Consider the following 15,289-nt stretch of genomic DNA (forward strand, 5'->3'; position numbering starts at 1 on the left):
TCACCGAACAACATTTGGGAGGTTGAGACCTGGGCCTGGGCGCTTGCTGAACTGCTATCGCTCTCAAAGAATTCGACCTCGGTCTGTTCAATCGCCTGCAAAAGTGTGGCACAGAATTCGAGACCCTTTTTGGTGCTCTTTTCTTCCTCCTCCATGTGCTGGCGAGTGGTCACGTCGAGAATCGGACCGGCAGCAGCGCGATGGGTCAAAGTGTCGAGCTTTTGTTGAATGTGGTCTAGATGGGCTTCAAATCAACTGTTGTACTCGCGATCAACTCTCGACAGGCATGTATAGCCTGGGTGCTCGTAGCAGACGTGCGGCTGCGAAGGCACATTTGTTAGCCAAGTTAATCTAAGTAGAACAGTGTACTGACAGATTCGCGAAGCTTATGACAACTGTGATGGTGGAGTTGTGTCTAATCAGCTGCTGCCGAAAGCCTTCCAAACCATCGCTCCCGTTGAACTTCAGTTTAGCCCAATCGCGGAAGCTTGTCCGGTCAGGGCTAGAGCGTGAGCAGGAATCAAGCAGCTGGGCTTCAACCTCATCACATGACTGTCGGCACTGTGTAAGCGTGAGTGTGAGAGCTGTAAGATCAACGTCAAGCTGGAGATCGCCGGTCTCAGAGAGCTTTCGAAGGACCAAATTCAGGCTTGCGAGCTCCGTGAGGAGCTCTCGAACTTGATGTGGATGGGAGCGGATGTCTTTGATCGTTTCGTAAAGCTTCGCGCTGGACTTCAGGGCAGAAGCGGCCAGGGCTAGAACGCCAGAACTCAACCCTACGATCTCCGCCATTTTGACGATAATATTCGCGGTGTACACAAGGATGAAGTTTGAGAATGCATCGGAAGAATCAACGAGGTGGAACACGGAACAAATACAGCAATGCAAGCGCCCAAGAGGAATGAGGCTGTTGTCCCGATATTGCCGCGCGGTTAGTGTGAGCGTTCATCACGATAGCCACGAGCGTAGCAGAAGCGGAGGCTCACATCGTCAGTGCACCAGAGCGATTCACGAGAAGGGCTATCAAGCTTTGGACGGATCTCCACGCACTGCCCGAGACCAACCCGCTTCGAAAACTGACTGCTCGCATGCGGAAGTTCAGGCGTTTCCACCGCTCATCATTTTTCCAACTGGCAACTGCGCTCAACGAGATTCCAATGGAGAATCTGGAAACCATCAACCCATTCACACTTCCGCCGTGGATGGGAAGAATGTAGACAATTGCCGAATGGAAAGACGACCTAATATTATCGCGTGCCGACTAGGACGCGATGGTGCGTATCGCCGTCAGCAGCTCGGCACGAAACGAGCTGGTTGGGGTCGGCGGCGTCATCGAAGGACCAGGAATGGTGCCCGAGACGTTTTCATTCACCCACGGCATGAGGACCGATTAGAACCCATTTTTCGGAGAACTCGTGGCTGTGGCGTACGCGCTGCGGCTTCTGCCACACCTAAGGGGCCAAAGTGTATTGTTACTGAAAAGTAACAGGGCCGCGGCGCTGACACTTCGAAACCCCCGTCAACAATCTGGACAAGAGTACGTTCGCTGCATCTACGAAGCGGTCACTCGACTTCGAGAGACCGGGAACATCATCACAGCCGTTTGGCTCCCTAGTCATCTCGAGGACGACCTCCTGAAGAACGCGAAAGGAGAAGCACGCAAGTGGAGCCGAGAGGGCGCCTCACCAGAAAAGCAATCCACGAAGATGCGGTCCACCACCCTAATGCTGCAAGACGCAAAATACGTGTAGAGAGACGGCTACCAAATAAGGTAAGAAAACTCTCGAAGCAGATAGATTTAGCCCTACCTGGCAAACACACTCGAGAACTGTACGACAACCTCTCCTGGATAGAAGCGAGCATACTGGCTAAGCTCAGGACGGGCATGGCGAGACTGAACGCTTCACTCTTCCGAATCAGAGCAGTACTTTCGAATCAATGCGCATGCGGGCAAGCGAGAGAGACGGTGGAGCACTTCCTCCTCCGATGCACATGGGCAACACAACGTGCCGAGATGCTCCTACGAGCTGACACACAAAGAGAGATTGGCGTCTGGGACCCTTGTCAGGGATCACGCATTCTCCAAGCGGCCCGTGGCCTTCGCAAAGCGTACACACACACAAGTTTATTACGCCTGTTGGCTGGCAAGCCAATAAGGCACTATCATACTAATACATGGTTTCTCCTGCCGTGATGTACCGTTTCTCAGTATCCCCTACCTTCTATCTTCCCGCTTGTCCTTGCAGTTCCCTCGTTCGAAGGTGTTCCCGTGGTTTTAATTGTATTAGCAGGCATGCTTGAAGGCGATTCTCCAAGTGTCCAGAGTCCTATCTACGGCGACTGAAGCGACGCTTGCTATTTGAGACACGGGGGTGGGGGGTTAGTGACGTGTTGGGCCCAGTCCTGGGATCACGCATTGTCCAGTCGGCTGGTGGCCTTGACAAATCGTATCGTCGCTCTGACTGCTTGCATGTTTGGCTTCCAGTCTTCTCCATCCGATCGGGCCTTTCCTCCGAGATAGAAAGATACATTGTTGCTTTGCGTATCAAGGCAGTGAAGGATCTCCGCTCGCTGTGTCGTCCACTGCGTGCATCTCAGTAAATAGTGCTCTACCGTCTCAGTTGCTTGTCCACATCCGCACTGGTCGGAGGGCACCGCCTTGATCTGATGGAGGGATCCATTGAGCCGCGACTTGCCAGTCCTGAGCTGGGCTTGAATGCTTGCCTCCATCCAAGTACAGTTGTCGTACAGGGTCCGAACGTGCTGGCCGGGGAGTGCAATGTCGATCTTCTTCGAGTATTTCCCGACGTTGTCGGGGAGCTTTCTCTCTTGGCGCAGTGTTGACCTCGCTGTGCCGAGGACTGTGGATCGCATGTTTGGGAACTGAACGACGTCGGTGGTGCGCTTGCCTGGCTTGCTTTCCGCGCTTCCTCCTTGGCGACTTTCAGTAAGTCATCCTCTACGTCCGTGGCGAGCCACAGGGTTGTTACTGTGTTCCCATCTGTTCGTGCCTTTCAGTTTCCTCGCAGATGCATCGCGCATACTCCTGGGCCGATTGCTGTCGAGGATTTCGAAGAGTTAGCACAGCAGCCTTGCTGCGCGTCGCCAGCGCTATGTCCCGGTGTCTTGGTCCACGCAGGGACCTCAAGGCATACGCGGCGGCCGCCAGCTCCCCGCGAACACGTTTTGTCCACTTCGCTCGCCGAGAAGAAATGAGAACTTGACCAGCTTGGGGCCTCCTTGTGACACTTGAGGCATCTCGACAACGCCTCCCACGCCTACCAGGTCGTTGCGCGCGGAGCTGCTCACCGCGATTCGTACATTTCCGTCTCGATGAGCTTCGGACCATGGCTCCACCTCAGCACCGTCGACTATGGTGTTTATCCGTTCGGTCCATGGTGCAACGGCGAAAGGAGCAATGGTCTCGAGTTCATCCACCGGCAGGTTCTTGAGCGCAGTGGCCACCTCGAAGAACGGAGACCGGAAAACCCGCCGAAACTTGCGCATCTGTTTGCTCAGCTTCCGCAAAGGGTTCGTCTCGGGTAGCGTGTGTAGGTCCGTTCAGAGCTTGGCGGCTTTCCGCCGGAAGCGTTCCGATGTGCTGGGGATGTCGGCTTCTGCTTCGGCCACGGCCGTGGCCACTGTTGCGAACGCGCCAATGATGGCCTGCGCGCCCACCTTTTGCACACGGTTGACGGCTGCTGCTATCCGATCCTTACACCGGTGCCTCCAGACGCTGGAGGCGTAGTCCACTGCCGGCGCCACCGTGCTAACAAAGAGTCGTCGTGCCGTCGCCGGTGTCAGGCCTCGAAGACGCTTTAGCTCCATAGCCGCCTCCAACCCCTTCGTGGCCGCGCTCGCTATGTGTTCCTTGTACCGAAGTCCGATGTCCATGATCATTCCGAGGATCTTTGACGTGTTGTTTCAGCTCCACAGTCTGGCCCTTGATGGTAAAGGGTTCTGGGTCGCCCTCTTCGCCCACCGAGTGAAGTGGATGATCGCTGTCTTGTCGGCTTCGAATGTCGCTCCGCTTCTTCTCTCCCACTCCAAGGCCTCTTCGATGACGGTCTTGATTCTTTCTCGGTTGTGCTTCGTGCTTGGCCCGGCGACCCATGCCGTAAAGTCATCAACGAAGGCTACAGCTCCGCCATAGCAGTTGATTTTCCGTTGCACCAGGTCTGCGTTGAAGAATAGCCCGTGTCCGCGGACTTATCTGACCAGCCTTTGCAGGAAGGCTACGATGGAATACCGTTGATCATCAAAAGCAGGCTAGTCAATTGTGGATTCATCAATTTTGGAGAGACAGCAAGCGTGAAATCACTGCTGAACGAAATCTACAAGTATCTCAGGTGGTGGGAAGAAGCTGTCTGTATGTAATCCTCTCAAAGGTCGTATTGGATGGGTCGTCCTCGTACGGCTGTTATGTTGCTCCAGGTTAAAGAAGGTGCGGGCGCGGGCAGGAAATCAGAGGTTTAGTGGCCGGGGGTACCAGCTGGAATTGTCAGTCTCGAACATGGCTATGACGTTCGCCGCTCACCTAGCAGCTGGCTGATGATGTCCCCTCAGGTCTAGTCCATCCAAATGATCTCGTCTCCGAATAGAACCATGGAAGCACTTTGCGGAGGACGCCCCTGCTTCCATGAAACTCCATGTAGCCTTGCGAAGCAAACGCTTTCGACGCATCGCTTATAGGGGTTCCTGATGACAAAGGACGATGGAATGATTCATGGCTGCTGCCGTCCTTCATTTGTTGAAGGCTAGCCTAAACCCGCCTGCGTTGTCATTGGCGAAGCACTCAAGCTATTCTACATCGCTTTCTTTCTTCTCACATCCAATTGAGGAGTAATGTGATGACCGATAATAGCAGCATTCATTGTAGTCATATGGGCCACAGCCTTGCCGCCAGAGTCGCGAGTCCAATACCAACCACGGTACTACACTCGGCCCCGCCACTCGTCTCATCGTATCGCACAGACATAACTCCCGTAGAAGTCTGGAAATACCTGGAGCCACATTGTCTAGAGCATAGGGGGAGGGTACATTAGCCATAAATCGAGCCACACTGGTCAGATCTTGGGCCCGCCGAAAGGAGTGGTAGGGGGGGTCCGGTGAGGAAAGCCTGAGACACACAGAGGCTAGAGCAGGGGTAAGTGGCACATCACATCCGACCCTAAGGCGCATTTTACAGTAGGGGGGCAGGGGCTTGCAGGGGTTCTCAGACTCATGGCGTTGACTGAATCAGTGAGCGTGTATGGGCTTTAAGAACATACCTGGCACCTTCTGTTGGTAGTTCCATCCTCGGACGGCAGGACAGAAGCACGTCACGTTGCCGCAAATCCAGGTCGCTTGATTGAGTTCTTCAGGTAACGTCTTCAATACACCTGGGTATAAATGTAGGCGCCGGTGCTCATTTGAGCACCATGATTTAGAGTACGAATCGTTCGAACCAGTCGGAGCCATGGCTTCCCAACCTCTCTTTTGCAGACGATTTGACTTTATATGTCAACGAATAAGCCAGGTAAACCCCTGGATATCTGTCATTAGTTCACGTTTTCCTGTACCCGTAATTTGTTATCTCCACTACGATGGCGATGTTTTGTCAACCTCGGAATGCCATCGGAGCTTTTCTCAGAATTCGGAAGCCGGGCCGGCTGTAGTGAGCCGCCAGAAAGTTCAGGTTTTAGAACCCGCGACAAACTTGACAAAGGGACCCAAGAGCTGTACGTTTGTTTGAGACACTCTTTCATGAATGCATGCTAACACCTGTACATTAGTACCGTTCAATTTCTGTCGACTTGGCAATGGTTCGCCGGAATCACCCCCTTCCCGCCTGTAAAAGGCCAGACTACGACGGCGGAAGCATACTTCCCAGACAAACCTGACAGTATCCAGGCTGCACTACTTCCCTCAAACACAGTAGTTCCACTTACGAGCATCACTCGCATGGGGCAGTATCACGTTGTCCAGGCAACGTTCACATTGGAACAGGCCGAGGCGTTGGGAGATGCAACTGTCGGGTTCAAGGCGGGAGCAGAACTAATCGTGTAAAGTATTCAATTCAGGTTCGATGCTTTAATTTGTGCTGGACTTTTTTTCAGCATTTCACATCTGACCTCGGAGCTACCGTGGGGGCTGAACCCGCACGCATGTCAACCTATGTATTGCGTGAAAGCATTCGTTGATCGGGCAGTATTGATTTTGTCTGATGTAAAGTCCGCTGGAATGGAGAAGAGTAGACGAAAGCTGCTGAAGTACATGTAATGACTGCGTGGTGTGTCATGGTACGTTTGGTGGGGAGGTGAAGGGGATACACCAGGGAGCCGGCGTGGATTAGCTGGCATCGGGCGACTACTAGCAGTTAAGGCAGCGACCATCACCTTCACGCTGGAGAGAGATCTCCTCAAGGTATCAGGATCAAGGTCGAACTACAAGGGGGGTCCATGCTGTGTATTGCCCGCCTCCTAGTGCGGGTTCCTTCTGTCCTACCCCTTGTTTTCCAGTTGCTCTCTTCATGTTCAGCTCCATGAACGCTGGGCCCACGCAATGCATCAATGCCTCAGTGGAGTGTGCTAGGACTCCGCTCCCCACTAGTGAACTTTATTAGCAGGTTTGAGGGAGAAGAGTTGGCGGGCTGACGTCGCTGGCGTGAGCTATCTACCTGTGTCTGGCCTGTTCCCAGCCTGCTGGCCTTACGATCGCTGTCAACTCCTCTCAAAGGTGATGCTATCAGCCTGTATCCGGGCCTATGCAGAGCCGGAACAACCTTCATGCTGTTCAAATGTTTACAATTCTTCGTTCAGGTGGTTCGTTACGAAACCGTGGCATCCATTGAGGACCGACTAATAGCTGGCCTCCGCGTGAGAGGCAAGATCGACATTATGTCAGGATACCTCGAGAATAGCAGATGTCAAAACTGTGTTTACAAGTGAATAGACTCCAATTCAGGCATAGATAAACTAAGAGAAGCGTTCTTCGGTCTCCCTATCATCATAGCTAATATTAGCATGGCGTGGCGATTCCATGCACCTGGTAGCCGGACGGCTAGAGGTTCCCGGGCACCCTCCATTGACATACACTTCATCTTGTTCCGATCCTATAGGTTCTCTTCCTAGATTCAATCAGGGTTTTCACGTCGTGGTCCTGGTCGCAGCATCTCTAGCCGCTCGAATCGTGAGCAAGGAATAAGGTACTGGGGGCTTCGGTGGGCATCGGCAGCGCGTATCGAATTCGTCCTGGAAAATGTTTCTCAGCTCAGGCGACATTATTGATCATGTTCGCTACTCAACTAACTGGTAATATCATGGAGTGGACAAGAGCAACATCCGTATGGGGTCCTCATTGCCAGGGTTTGCTCATCGCTTCGCTATTCCTCCCTTCAATGTTTCTTGTCTCCGACAGCCACGGTCCCATACCCTGAGCATTGCGCCTTGTGATGCGCAGGTACTGAATATCTTGCCATACATGGCAGTTAATGGGCGTGACTGTGCTGCTTGCGCCTTTTCCACCCCTGTAGCCACTGTATGCAAGAAGCCCCTTTTGCAAATGGCTCCTCGGATCTTGTCTGCGCGGTGGATGTTTTGCATCACCTTGTTGCATGCCACCTGGTAGCTGTAGAGCTCGCTGGCGATGGTGATAGCAAGCTTTGGGTCCATGATTGGATAGACTAGCCAGAGCAAGAGGACTCGGAGCCCTTCCCAAAGACCCTGCAGTGAGGCCATGTGTGATCGGGCGGTCGTGAAAGCGTCCTGTTTTGAATTCGCATCGGCGTCTCCTGTTTCTCTACTTGACGTTAGTCGGCGGAATGACAATCGGGACACGAACCTACGTGGCTTCATCCCTCGCGGCTTTCGCACGCTGCGTCTGCTTTGCCGACGAGGCAAGTGTGACATAGGACCCATAGGCAAGGACCATTGCGGCGAGACTGCTCGTTGCCATGGCGTAAAAGAGGCCTAGTTGTGTTCGGAGGCTCATGGCGCCCATGACGATGGTGGACGGCGCTTTCAGCAAGCATACCTCAAGAAAGGCATTTGGCGCATCGGACTTCCGGATGCCTCGCTGATCTATGTTGATGGCGGCTTCCAAGTCGAAGGTGTCGCTTTCCAAGGCTCCGTCTTTCTTAAGGGCTTCGAACACTATATAGTCCAAGTGGGGGCCGATGAGAAGCCGCCATGCTACGTTCAGGATGGGGCGTGTGACGACGGTGCTCAGCCAGGTCTGGAAGCCCTCGTTTGGTGCACGTAGATGGACTATGAGAGGGATAAATTGGCCAACAATACAGAGGAGGAAGGCCCAACAGAGATAAAACAAGGATTTTGTCTGACTGGACGTCAGGCAGTGGCCGCGTCCATCACCGCTCCTAAGTAAAGGTGTCGCTTGATTCGCTGGAGGATTCATGGGGGACATGAGGCAACTACTTGGTCCGCGGACCAAGAGGTCGCTGCGGGGTGTCCTCCTTATCAAGCTCACCGACAGGATTCATGGCACCTACAGCGCGTATCATCTGGCCTGTCATCGGTACATCGGCTCCACAGACTTGCATTCATTTAACGAGGATCAATACTCTATCATGATTCTGGAACGGTTTCTCACGAACGCTTTACAGGGCAGATTCGACGCTGTAGCTCTCCAGCCAATCCCTCACGAGAACACTAGCCTATCATCCAGCCATCGAGAAGCCAGCCATGGCCTCCTGAAGGTCTTTCTCCTTATCTTGTACAAGTTCCTCTTCTACGGCTTCCAGAAAGTCATCGATATCCTCCACACGCTCGCTGGCAAATACAAAAAGCTTTCTGGCTATCGAGGGTTGCTCAGGAGCAACACTGGCGATGGTTTTCCACATCTTCCGCTGCAATTGTCAACTCATGGTATGGAACAGACATCGCGATGATACCTCGCCAACTTACGAATGATGCTTCCATCCGCCGAAAGTTTTCTTGTGATTTCCCATCGGCTTGATAAAGATATTGGCAGCGATTTTCGAGGTCGGCCCAGGCCAGGAAGTGATATGCTTCGAAGAAGTCCGACATCTTTGGCAGTTCGTACAGTGCCCTAACCGTCTCGATCGATTCGTCTGGGAGCTTTGGAATACAACGCCGGGCTAGATCACCAGCACACGGGGCTGGGATCCCGGCTAACTCAATGAGTGACTCGATGAATTGCGTCAGTACCTTGACCTGCGCATCATCCATTGGCACTGTGGATTGCGGTACGTCTCGGCAAGTGGTGTGAAGTCGGTTGCGTGGGCGCCTCTCTTGAGCAGGGGTCCATAGTCCTCGATTGGAGCTGCGCACATGGCGTGTGGTGGCTCGCCTGACGAGCTGTGAACGAGGTCTTTGAGCAAGGGCCATGTTGGAGATGGTTGGCCTTGGAATGCGATCTCTTGCAGGAAGGCAACCATGCACGTCGTGCATGCATCCCGCAGTTATATAGTAGCCCGGGCCTCCAGAGTGGTTTTCGTAGCCTCAGGCATGAATGCTGAACAATTTGCCGAAGACGGGAAGACCTAGGCGGGTATGATTGGAAGGAATAGCTGCACTTGGCACATAATCGTACATGGATGATACGGTCACACATCGCGATGGGAAAGAAGCTCAAGTATGGCACAGAATGGCTTCGCCTTCCGGTGGCGGTATCGGTAGCTATATACACCTAGGTATTTGGGCAATTCCTTACCACCAGAGTCCATCAGGTGGTCCCATGGTGTTGGCCGTCGAGGCTGGCTTTCAGGGCAATTGTGCTTTCCTTTGTATTGTCTCTCCGTGATCCGTTTTTTAGATCACACGCCCCTTGTTGCGAGGGAGTAATCGCACCAACACAACACAATATGTCGCTCATGACCACAGTTGTATTCTGTAAGCCTCATGTCGCACATGGTCTGGAGAGTTGCAGTGGTGACTAGATTGCCATTCCCTGAGCAGAGAATACTTACTATTCTGAGGAGGTGGATCCAGAATGGACAGCATACATACAAGATGTCAAAGAATGGAAGATGAGTATGTAGTGATGCTGACACGGCCGGATCCTACCCCATGCATGCTGATGCTCACGGCCTCTCGCTGGCGTAAGAGAATGCAGGGGTGGCCAGCTTGACGATGGGGGTCTCATTTGACCTTGGCACCGCAGAACCAACAGCACGATGCCAAGAATCGTCACGTTCCGGATGAATCGATGATGTATACAAAGTGTGATTCAGCTGTCAGGAGATAGGCATGCTGGCACGAGCCTCCAGGGGCTGGCCATAACCGCCTCGCAATGATCCATCATGTCTTGCCTACGCTTGGTCAGTCGCTTCGCTCGAAAAGAGGGAATTTTGGCCAGGTCTACTGAATCTCCGCTAGTACAGCCTTCTAATTATGATACAGGGGGCTTGTGGATTCATTGAGCCCCCAATAGGATCTCTGCACACAAAGCTCTGTCCTGGTCATGCACACCGGCGTGATGGCTCCGGGTCGAGGACTATGGGGACTTATCTCCGTTAATCAGACATCGACAGTGTCAGCACACTGATGAATTTGTCTCTTCCTCCATGCAAGGGTTCATTGCTTCTGATGAGTAGTATGGTGGCGTAATCCGGTTAAGGGGCAATATCATGCTTCCGTCGCTCCACCAACTAACAGGGAATGTGCAGTTTCCTTCACACCCCGACGGTGGGGTGCGCTCTCCTGCATATCCCCCGTGCAGCGATGTAATAGTGATACGCTTCGAATGTCGAAGGGGTATCATCATCCATTATCTCTGGGAGTGCTGTCCTTCCTGAGCACCCTGGTGTGGATGGGTGCGCCGAGACTCACTTCCCAACGATGGTAGCGGGGTTCTGACCACATGTATTCGGAGCCCCACCTCCACATCTGTCTATGTCTTACATTGGCTGCCGGAGAGTGGGACTCCAATTACATGTTCTACAGGACCCACTCACCCCATCCCGCCCTCCCAGGTCTCACACTAGTGCTTGTCCGTGCACGACGATCGAGTGGTTGAGAATACATGTAATGCCTGCCCCGCTGGGTAGTCAACCAGCCTCAGTCCCCGGTTTCGTGCCGTCCCCGAACCTCTCAGCCCACCATACCGAAAATGGGGGTCCAAGTCAGCCGAGAGTTTGCAAGCAGCTTAATCATTGCCTGCCAGAACGAGGCCAGCCCAAACTTGGGAGAGCACGTTTTGAGCCAGCCCGAGGTACACGTTCACAGGCCATGATGTATGGCGGCGTAACTGACGTCAGCAGTTTTTGCAGGCCGCTCTTGCATTTGCCAAGGCCGTTCGTGACTTTCCCGGACTGCCTCATGAAGTACGACTGGCCATAGAAGGTCGGCAGAGGAAACAACGCGGCGATCGGCTTCGAACTCCACGTCGAATCGTAAGCAGCCGGTCCAGTCTGGAAAAAGCGAGCCCCCCTACGCCCAACGACGTCTCAATGTGGATGAATGAACTCCACAGCACTTCAAATGGAGACCTAGCAGCCCAATTGTATGAGGACTTAAGCAAACTTCCCAGTACTGGGTCACTCAAGGAGCTCGCATTCAGGCGGATACGTCTTGTTGAGTTCTATCACCTCCAAGTCGATTTCTCTGCGAACTTCGTGCCTTGCAATAGCGGTCCTCTCTCAATTTTTTTGAGCAGACGCCTGGGGCTGAACATCAAGCAAGTGAAGAAGACATGTCAAGGTTGGTCAAGCGCCGGGCAACGACTTCATGATATCTCACAAAGACTCGATGGATATGGGGCCTTACTATTGCCTCATAATGTTGCTCGCACAACGTATGTCGCATCTTTGTACAGTTTGAATCTTACTGATTATGAGCTAGGTTGGAGAGTCACGTAGCGAATGATGAACATTTGGATACCGCTGTCAAGTCGCTCAGAGGATATGGTGTGTTTAAGAGCGAGGCGACGAAGCATTGTTTCGACGAAGCCAGTACTCTCTTCACCGCCCAAAAGTCTCGGAGGAAGGACCTCATCATGGCCTTGCGCCACAATGTGCCGCTCACACCGACCACAGGCCAAATCTCAATAGATCAGGTCGACATCGGCATCACCAGAAGTGCCCAGGGTCCAGACAGTATCGCTCTTTCAGGCTGGTATGAAGATATGAACAGCTGGTGCGGTATGGAAAACTTCGCGACAGACACGCACATTGAGTCTGGGCTGTCTGGGATGTCTAATCTGGACGACATCATGGCTCTTGCCGGGCGTCTTGATTCATGACCCAGCAATCTCAGGACCATTCTTCTTCGGTGTCGTACGAAATATTGTCGACAGCACACAGATATCGTGATCCTCGATATTAGCCTGTTTTGAAGCCTTTACACGCATTCCCTCGCCCGCCTCAAGCACGATGATATCTCCCACGTGACACGTAAAAGAAGACTCCATGCGTTGTGCTTCATGGACAGGCCTATCAACTATCCCTATACATGGCGGTTCTGGATCAGGGAGAGAGACCGTGTTTTCGTCAATATTTTCAGGGCTTCCAGGCTTCGGCCGCCGTAAAATCGTGAAAATTGCGAGCCGGTCGTTCTGATTTGTTACCCCACCGGCAACGAGCCACATGATAGACGGCTTGAAGAGTTTTTCAGGATGAATATGAATTCCGCTGTCGTCAGCTAGTCCGCGTAAGATGAGTGCCTGCCTCTCGGTGAGTGTTGAACTGCCTTTCGGGCAAAGATTTACAGACCATGTGCTCGTTGTCAAACAGATCAGCCAAGCTTTGACATTCTTGCGGTATTGCAGAACGCGACAACAATCTCAAATTCGATCTGCCCCCAGCGCAATAGAAATCTACGCGGTAGCATAGGATCTGTTCGGCAAGCATTTGGATGCTGCTTAGGCTACTGCAAACATCTGCGTAAACGAGATTTTCAGCCAGCCGCGGAATTCGACTTAGGCTACTGCGGAGGTCCGCCTCTTGGCACTTTAGTATAAGCATATGAAGGCCCTTCGCTGCTTGATCGACGTTGCCGCAGCGCAAGAGTGAGATAAGTGCAATATCAAGATTAAGTCATCTGAGGTCCAAATTGATATTTACAAGGTCCATGCGTGGTGACCAAAAGGCGGGGTCAACAAGGATGGAGCTCATTCATTTTGATTTGTCAGAAGGCAAGACCTGACAGCCTCGTGCCTGACTAAGCTACAACTCACCAACATCAATGCACGCTGGGCTGCACAACAGCCTGGGGGGCCTTTGGACATTTCATTCCGCCAAAGGTTCTTCCTGAGGAGTCGGTCACATTTTGATGGGGTCAGCATGACGGGCTTGAAGCGTGAGTTGCCAGACGGCGTTCTATAAATGAGTACATCTATGGCATTTCTTGGCACCGAGATGCCGGAGTGTCTGCTTTCCTGCGTTGAACTTCCTCTTTACTTCTTCTCACCGTCCTTCTCACCCTCCTCCATAATGTCGTCCAGGTTACTGTCAGCATCATCCTCCTTCAACATATCAGCATGGTTACAGCATCAGGATATATGGATGCTTACCGAAGGAGGTGGCGATGGGGGCGGATTGGGATTGGGAGGAGCTTTCTGCTTTTCATGCTCTGTAGCCATGACCTTGCCTGACTTTAAGAGGTTGATCATTCAGGCTTAGCCGGTTATACGCAACTGTTGCGGACAATGATGAAGAGGAACAACCAGTAAAAGCTTAGGAGGTTGTGCAGGAGATGTCGAATCTTGACCAGGGAGGTTGTCCTTATATGTAGTTCGGGGCATTGACTTGCAACGAGCTGTTCAACCTCTTGATTGGTGGTGAAAGTGCCCTGTAGAACTTTGGATGTGATTGCAGATTGTCCTAGTCGCGTCCATCGCATAGGTCACGGCCTACACCAGCCAGCTGAAATCATGCACGACGTCCAAGATGGGATCATGTCTGCGGATTGAGCTTCATCATCCCGGCGGCTTGACCGCTAGATGACTGCTGACCCCCGACGAGCAATGGACACCACTACGCCGGCCATGACCACGTTGGCGGCCTGGTATGCAGGCCACCGTCTAACAGGTCAAGAAGATATGCAGGCTGCCTGTCAGTTTTACTGCGGCACTGGTGAACCAGAATATATGGACGTCCTTGCTGATAACAAGGATCCTGGAAGCCTCACGTTTACATGAAGACGTCCTAGCATTTTGGACAACAGCTGTCAGATTGACGATTCAAGATATGATTGGCAGGAGTATCCAGAGTGAGTAGGGTATATGTGAGCACAGTGCTCGCATGGCGTCATGGGTCAAAACTTTGTCTTTATATTGCATAACAAGTCTTAGGGAGGTGTCACCACGAAATTGAACAAAGTGGATTGATTGTTGTTGTTATGGTACAAAAGGAGACTTTCCTGCAGTCACTCCCGGACGACCATTGTGTCACCACGGAATTGAACAAAGTGGATTGATTGTTGTTAAGGTACAAAAGGAGACTTCCAGAAGTCCAAACGAAGGTAATTGGTCAGATCCAGCATCGGTAAGGAGTCTTACCGGGGCGATAACGACAGAACAAATGCATCAAATGAGGACTCCACATTTGGGATGAAAGTACTCCTGGGTCACAGAACAGAACCTTGCCTGATCGGCAACACACCCCCTCAGATGGGTAGGCGAGCCTCTCTCTGACCATCTGAACCACGAAAGATCAGGCAGATGCCTGTTGGCGGCTTTTGGTAGAGAATTTGGTGCCTTTGGAACAGTTGGCGTTCTCAGGGCAGATGAAGGAAATCGTGCTTGTGAAGCAAATAAGGATGTGTGTAAGTGTTAGGAGAGGTGGGCGAAATTGAGCAAGCTGTTCACTGGTGGACCGCTGGTACGCACTCCATCTGCAGAAGCTTCACGAAGTTCTGATGCTTCTGAGTCGGGAGAATCTTTGTAAGCCCATCGCTCACTATCTTGTCAGTGCTCATCCAGTCCACGGATATCTTCCCCTGTCTGACTGTTTGTCGGATCCAAAGACGATGGATGTCAACATGCTTGAGCTTCGTAGTGGCTTGAGGCCTCTCACTAGTGAGTAACAGCAGCGTTTGGCGGTTATCACAGAACATCTGGATCGGAACCTTGCCATGAAAACGTAGCTGAAGCTCCTTGATCAGACGAAGAGTGGCAAGGTAGTTCCTCGCTGCGACACTGAGGGCCACCAGCTCAGCTTCGGTGCTAGAAGTGACCACGGATCGCTGCTTTGTAGCTTTCCAGTCAATTGGACCTCCAAAGAGCATGGTGGTGTATCCTTGTGAACTAAATCTGGTGATGGGATCATCGCCGAATGATGCGTCGCTCGCACAATACAGCGATGTAGAATGGTCTCCTGATCCTCCGTAGG

The 15,289-nt window shown here is 52.4% G+C and overlaps 5 protein-coding genes across 5 annotated transcripts in view; 1 reads left to right on the forward strand and 4 right to left on the reverse strand.

Moving 5' to 3' along the window:
• VDBG_10153 (conserved hypothetical protein) overlaps window positions 1-792 on the reverse strand; it is a gene marked incomplete at both ends in the record, with an annotated part of 1,337 nt that extends 545 nt beyond the window's left edge. Inside the window, 2 exons of the mRNA XM_002999648.1 lie at window positions 5-244; window positions 447-792. Coding sequence (XP_002999694.1) covers window positions 5-244; window positions 447-792 — 586 coding nt within the window. The remainder of the gene's footprint in view (window positions 1-4; window positions 245-446) is intronic.
• A 479-nt stretch (window positions 793-1,271) lies between these two features.
• VDBG_10154 (conserved hypothetical protein) lies at window positions 1,272-1,394 on the forward strand (the record flags this gene model as incomplete). The annotated part of the gene is made up of 1 exon (XM_002999649.1): window positions 1,272-1,394. One exon carries the CDS (start codon window positions 1,272-1,274, stop codon window positions 1,392-1,394), a length of 123 nt encoding a protein of 40 aa, XP_002999695.1.
• Window positions 1,395-3,144: 1,750 nt separating this feature from the next.
• VDBG_10155 (conserved hypothetical protein) lies at window positions 3,145-3,900 on the reverse strand (the record flags this gene model as incomplete). The annotated part of the gene is made up of 2 exons (XM_002999650.1): window positions 3,145-3,537; window positions 3,679-3,900. The coding sequence occupies 2 exons, from the start codon at window positions 3,898-3,900 to the stop codon at window positions 3,145-3,147; spliced, it is 615 nt and encodes a 204-aa protein (XP_002999696.1).
• Window positions 3,901-7,821: 3,921 nt separating this feature from the next.
• On the reverse strand, window positions 7,822-9,347 carry VDBG_10156 (predicted protein; the record flags this gene model as incomplete). Its single annotated transcript, XM_002999651.1, has 3 exons — window positions 7,822-8,223; window positions 8,717-8,845; window positions 8,904-9,347. The coding sequence occupies 3 exons, from the start codon at window positions 9,345-9,347 to the stop codon at window positions 7,822-7,824; spliced, it is 975 nt and encodes a 324-aa protein (XP_002999697.1).
• Window positions 9,348-14,349: 5,002 nt separating this feature from the next.
• VDBG_10157 (conserved hypothetical protein) lies at window positions 14,350-15,289 on the reverse strand (the record flags this gene model as incomplete). The annotated part of the gene is made up of 1 exon (XM_002999652.1): window positions 14,350-15,289. The coding sequence occupies one exon, from the start codon at window positions 15,183-15,185 to the stop codon at window positions 14,763-14,765; it is 423 nt and encodes a 140-aa protein (XP_002999698.1).

This window comes from Verticillium alfalfae, genomic scaffold (genome assembly GCF_000150825.1).
Source record: "Verticillium alfalfae VaMs.102 supercont1.19 genomic scaffold, whole genome shotgun sequence".
Lineage (NCBI taxonomy): Eukaryota > Fungi > Ascomycota > Sordariomycetes > Glomerellales > Plectosphaerellaceae > Verticillium > Verticillium alfalfae.